The 6,755-nt window shown below is 22.9% G+C and overlaps 1 protein-coding gene across 1 annotated transcript; it reads right to left on the minus strand. All coding sequences in view use genetic code 12, as the record gives it.

The window, feature by feature from the left end:
- Nucleotides 1-67: 67 nt before the first annotated feature.
- Nucleotides 68-1,981, minus strand: MEA1 (Mea1p; the record flags this gene model as incomplete). The annotated part of the gene is made up of 1 exon (XM_051763916.1): nt 68-1,981. One exon carries the CDS (start codon nt 1,979-1,981, stop codon nt 68-70), a length of 1,914 nt encoding a protein of 637 aa, XP_051619399.1.
- Nucleotides 1,982-6,755: the final 4,774 nt, after the last annotated feature.

The raw sequence follows: 6,755 nt of genomic DNA on the forward strand, positions 1-6,755 counted from the left end.
AAGTTACCTATTATTAAAAAAGTCATGTAAATAAATAAATATCCAAGTAAATATTTAAAAAATGTATCTATGAATTAACTAATTCATTAAATGCAATTTCATAAATCAAATTATTTTTCAAAAATAAATCAATACACCAACCACACAAGAAATTATCTTCTAATTCTTGTAATATCATAATAATGTTTGATTTAATTTGATCATCAAAATTAAATAAATTAATTAATAATAATTCAATTCCTTTATTTTTATCAAATATTGTTAAATTACCTCCGTGAGCTGTTGAACTTTGTAAACTTGTTGAACTACTTGGTGGGATTAAATAAGTAATTAATAAAAAAATCTCCAAAGATTTCCCACTTATTAAAAATTTTAAAATATTAAACCATATTTCTCTTTCATTTATTTTAGTACTTATTGATACATTACTTAAACTTTGTAAATGATAATGTAAATCAATCATTAAACTTAACTCATTAGATAAATTGGGTAAAATTAAATTATAAATTAATTTTTCATTATATAATAAATCTTGAAATTTTTTTGAAATTAATTGATAACATGATATTTCTAAAAGTTTTGTACTATCACTTGGCCAAAAATATCCTATTCCATCAAGCAACAAGATTAAATCTTTATTATTTGGAATTAAATTATTATTAAAATTTTTAGAACTTAATAAAATTCTAATAATTTCATTAATATGTCTTCTAAAAATTAATTGAATAGTAGTTAAATCATCATTATAATTAAAAATTGATAATTGTAAATTTGATAAAAATCTTGCATCTTCAGAAATGATTGAATTTTTGATTAGTCCATCACTTGAGGTTTCAATATTTGAACTTATTATAAATTCATTTGAATCTAAATCATATAATAAATCCCATAATTTATCATTGTTTTTGAAAAATGGATTTATTGTACCAGCAATAAAACTATCACATTCTTCTAATAATTCAATTTTGGAAACATCAATAATGGGGAACACATTATAGTTAGTTAAAAGTCCACTCAAAATCCCACCACCTGTTATAAGTTTAAGTATTAGTAGTATATGATCAATTATATATCCTGAACTATTTTCATAACTCATTAATAATATTCTTTTCCCCGTTAGTATAGCGTTAATTAATATAATTATTGGTGGTGTTTGTAATCCATATATTGTCAATTCATTGTTTAGTACCGAGCTTGATAATTTACTATTTAAAATATTTATTAAATTTGGTTTGAAATTCAAATCAGTTGGATTTAAATAATCACCAATAGTATCAGGTAAATTTATCATTGGAATTCTAATTGGTATATTCATTCCATTAAAATTTAAAATTGAATTAAAACTTAAATCTTTTCTTATAAATAAATCAGGATTTATAATTTGATTCTTACCAATTCCCAAAATTTTATTCCTAAAATTTTCATCATAATAAATTTTATCATTAATAGGTAGATCCAATATACTTGTAATTAATAATTTTTTAATTAAACTTATATCACCATTTTCAGTTCCATTTAAAGAGTCACGACTTACTACAAAACTCTTTTCATTTATACTTGTATATAATTGTTTAATAATATTATAATCATTTTCTTTAAAATATAAATCCAAACAAATCATCATGACTGGTTTGAAATTTTTGAAAAATGATAATTTAGTAACAATTGATAAACTTTTAACTTGTGACCCTCGTTTATATTCATCATTATGTAAATTCAATACTATAGTATATAAAAAATAAGGTTCTGATTCACATGTGTTTTTATTATAAAGATATTGGAATTCTCCAGTTGTTAAATTTCTATAAAGTAAAAAAAGTGTATAATCTTCATTTCTTTTATGAATTTGATCTGGTAACATTAATTCTGGTAAAAAATATAAATATTGTAATCCAGGTAATTGATGAGGATATTGAAAAATTAATGAAGGTCCTTTATCAATATGAAACTCAGCCGTTATTATGTATTCAATGCTTGGCATTTTATTCTGTGCATTAATTGAACGAATGTGAATGAATGATGATAATTGAAATGAAAGGTTATATTAGTTCTGATTGTTGAGCCAGGTTATAGTATATTGGTTGCATAAATGTATTTGGTCTCAATTTTTTATAATATGAAACAAATATTATCAAGTAAGAAATAAAACTACATAATTATTTACTTAACATTATCGTAAAAAAATTAGACGAGATTAAAGATAAATTTTATGTATCTTTAACGTTTGTCGTAAATTTATCTTTACTACTTTCGACATTAAAAATATGGTTATAATTTCGTAAATTTTTTATTTGATATGTTATGTTTTAGAATCAACAAAGCTATCAGATTGAACTAAATAATTCATTAGATGGCGACTCGATAGTGAAGTATGTCCTGATGGTTTTTTTAAAATCATTTAATGTGTTGGTTCAAAACTGTCAAATAAATCTTATGTACAGGATAATTCAGGTGCAATATATAAAAATATTAATAAAAAAAAATTTTATTAAAATTAATTGATTATGAAATGCATCCAGCTAGGGTTTGAAATAAATTATGACAAGGTAGACAAACCAAACTTGTAGAGAAGAAAAAATTAAATGGATCATTTTAGGAACTTATATAATTTGAAGATGTGAACTTTCAAATAAATATTACAAATATTTTGTTTGAATTATTGGTTTGAAAACAGAACAGGCTCGTAATTGATAAAAAATTATTTTTCAAATCAATACTACGAACAGCTGTTTTTTTTTCAATATTTTAATTGTTTATTTAAATGTCCATCTGATATACTAAATATAATGAAATAAACTAAATACTAAGAGGAAAAAAGGTTATCCAATTTTGATCGATTAAGTTTTCATAGGTATTCAACCAAAATCCATCTATTTTATTTGTTATATCGATGTTTTAATAATAATAATTAATTAATATTAAATCATTTAAAAACATATTCAAAATTTTGAAAACAAATTAACTGTATAATAAATTTAAATATTCTCACATAAGTAATTACTAATTTTGTGATTTTTAATTTATTAAATTATAAAAAAGGGTCCAATATATATTGAAAAAATAAAAATTATAAATAGACTTGAATTTTTCTCAATTTTTTTTTAATTTTATAATAGTTTCCAATCAAGTTTTTTTGATCATGTGAGTTATTATTTAAATTGAGTTTGATTTCATTGTAAAGTTTTTGTTCAAAAAAGGGGAGAGATCATTCTTTACGAATAAATTATTTTTTTAATAATATCATTTGTTTAGTCTGTGACTTTGAAATTCTAAATTTATCATGATCTAGATATGATACTTTGTGAGTTTTAACCAATTTTCTCCTTTTTTCATTGAATGAAGAAACATCATGGAATATTTTTGTGGCATAAAATTCAGGAATTGATATGTATTTGGGAAGTGCTTTTCTATATGTACTTTTAGTGGATATGTCGTTAATAAACGATTTTACTACTGTATTATGTGTATTTTTAATTTGTTAAATTACTATAAATTGTAGATTTTGATCTCTTAACAAAATGTTTTGGAAAGAGGTTGTTAGGACGTGCTCTACTTTGTTTATTACAACAATCTTAGATAAAAAATCTTTTGACTTACTCCTTATTCTATAATCTGTAAAATTTATTTGGTACATGTGAAGATGTAAATTTTTGTTTGTTAAAATTTATTTATTGTTCGTACGTATGTTTTTTTAACAAATGATGTCAAGTATGTATGTGTATTTCTTTAAATCTATTTTAACATTCAATGGTCTCTACAACCTTTTAATCAAAACTTGTTTATTTGGAGACTATAACAAAGTACTATCAGATAATTGAGAAATCTTTCAAATCTCAAATGTTTCAAATTGGAGTCGCTTTATTTTCGATCAAATTGTCATTCGCCACAAGACACTGAATTTAAGTCAAGCTCACCGATTAACTCATATACAAGAATATTAGATCTATTTTCACAATTATAGATTCTTTTAATTGTAATTACTATTTAGTGAATGAACTTTCGAAGAGGTGCTAATTTGTGAGATTGTGAGTTTCTGTATTTACAAGTATGATAATCGTCATATACAATTCCGAGGATTTTTATTATAATTCTACTGTTTAAAAATTTGTTTCAGAATTTAATTAATTAATTTGTTTCTTCACGATTTAGATTAAAATTATTTTTATTTTATTTTCACCCCTCAAATTTCATTACATATTAATTTAATTACTACTGCCCGTTTTAAATTTATTATAAGTATTTCTTTATATAGTATTTTAATAAGTTTAAAAAATTTTTATAAATAGATAGGAAATCTCCCCTCAGTTTATTCTAGACAAAATTTTTTTTTCTTGCTTGATGTATCGTCATCCAATTAAGAGATCCGGTTTTTTTTTTCTAATTGATGTATTTTTCAATTGATGGACGTGCTGATTGATACTCAATTTAGTTAATTGTACGAAGTTTTTGTTTTACGAGTTAAATTTCAAATTTCCAACTGAGTACGAGTTCAAGTTCACACAGGTTCATTCTTTACGAAAAATATTTTATTTAATATAATTTTGAATTGTTTGAATTCAAAACTTACTAATTTTCAACATCATATTTCAGTTATGTATAATGTTAAAAACTTGGAGTTTTGTTGTGAACTGGAATAACTCAAACGATTTGTATCAGCATTGCATTTTTATTGATCATAAAAAACTAAAACTTTGTTTCTAACGGTTCCTTTATCTGAATTTGGTAAATTTAATGTTCCAAAATAAGTATTAGATCAAGTTTACACAAGATTCATTCTTTACGAAAAATATTTATTCAATATTATTTTGAATTGTTTGAATTCCAAAATTACTAGTTTTCAACATCATATTTTGATAATGTTGATAATGTAAAATGTCAAAAACTTGAAGTTCTGTTGTGGTTTGGGTTAAGTTATGTTATTTATTTTATTTCTGTCCGCGAAGTCTAGGTGTATTGTATTAATCTCGATGTTAGTTGAGTACTATTTATGGATTGTTGAATATGTCTTTAATTTAACATATAATATATATCAATGTGTATGTGGTAAGACTTTACTATATCATATTTTATAAATTTTTAATATATTTTATTGTATTTTGTATTTTGTATTAACTAATATTGGCCAAGTGTCAGATTGTAGAGTTTTATGAATTCTATCCTTTTATTCTTCTTCGTTTTTCTCTCTGTTCATTAGAAGAAGGCACCTTTTTTTTAAAGGTCAATCATTATTCAACATGTGCCAAGAGGCTAATAGAGAGTAAAAACTTGTAGGAGTTGACTTCAAAATAAAAATCAAAGTTTTTTGTGTTTGAATTAATGGTTGGAAGAATACAATAGACTTGTAATTGATAAAATACATTGAAAAAATCTTTCAATTGTATATTGATCGTCCATCCAACTTGCCAAATTTAGTGTGATACATTAAATCTGAGAGGTAGAACAGTTATTTAATTAGACTCAATTAAGTTATCATTACTTTTCAACCGAATTCCATGTTTTCACTTTCTCCGTCGTTGTAATAACTTAAATAATGTTGACTTGATTAGAAACATACTCAATACTTTTAGAAATAAATTATTTACAGATAAATTTGAGGAAATTTTGTATTACGATTGTTAGACTTTAGGTACGAAATTTAATTTGTTACCTCAATTCCTATTTTCTATATATCCTTGTTCTGACAGTTATATACTAGTCTCTTCTTATCTTGCTTGCATTATGCTTTTCTTTTTCTACTTGGAAAATTTCCCATCTTTCCTGTAATATCTTGATTTTAATCTTGCTATATCTATTGTTCACAAACTTTAATATTTCATTAAAATCAAAAATATTCCCCTTAAATAAATAAATTATTTAATTTTGTGATTTATTTTTTATTAAATTTGAAAAAGGAGTTAAAAAAATATTTGAAAAAATAAAAATTATAAATAGAATTGATTTTTTCTTAAATTTTTTAATTTTATAATTTAATCTCTAATAAAGATTTCATGAAGATTTAACAATTTCAAATATGTTTAGTGATAAAGTATGTTGCGGAAATCGATTTTATACCATCACAAGATTTGAAATTAACTGTTTTTTGATAGTCAGCTCATATTGAAATCTATTGGTAATAAATGTGATTGCTGGATCGGGGTACTTCTTCTTAGATATAAGTTCATAATAATAAAATAAAAGGAGAGATCATTCTTTACGAATAATGTTATTTTTAAATAATATCATTTTTTAGTTTGTGACTTTGAAATTTCAAGATTTATCATAATTACATATCATGATATTTTATGAGTTTTCACGAATCTTCATTTTTCTATCTTAGTGAACGACTTAACCTTGGAATAAAATTTTTTAAAATGATATAAAGGATATGAAACTTCTTAGTTCAGTGATAGTGGTGGGGAGTGTCCAATTTTTTATTGCTTCATATTTTTTCTGGAGCTGGGTGATATTCCTTCCTTGATAATATGTGATATTAATAAACGATTTTAATATTGTATTATATGTATTTAATTTGTTAAATTACTATAATTTGTAGATTTTGATCTCTTAACAAAATTTTTCAAAAAGAGGTCGTTAGGCCGTGCTCTACTTTGTTCATTACAACAATTTTAGATAATAAATCATTTGACTTACTCCTTATTTTAGAACCTATAAAATTTAATCAACACTTGTGAAGTCTTAAAAATTTAATTAAAAATTTAGAATTGTTATTTTTATAAATTGATATCTACTATTGACATCTTTTCAAAAGTCTTAAT

The sequence above is a fragment of the Candida jiufengensis genome (genome assembly GCF_024610255.1).
Source record: "Candida jiufengensis strain CBS 10846 chromosome Unknown scaffold2, whole genome shotgun sequence".
NCBI lineage: Eukaryota > Fungi > Ascomycota > Pichiomycetes > Serinales > Debaryomycetaceae > Lodderomyces > Lodderomyces jiufengensis.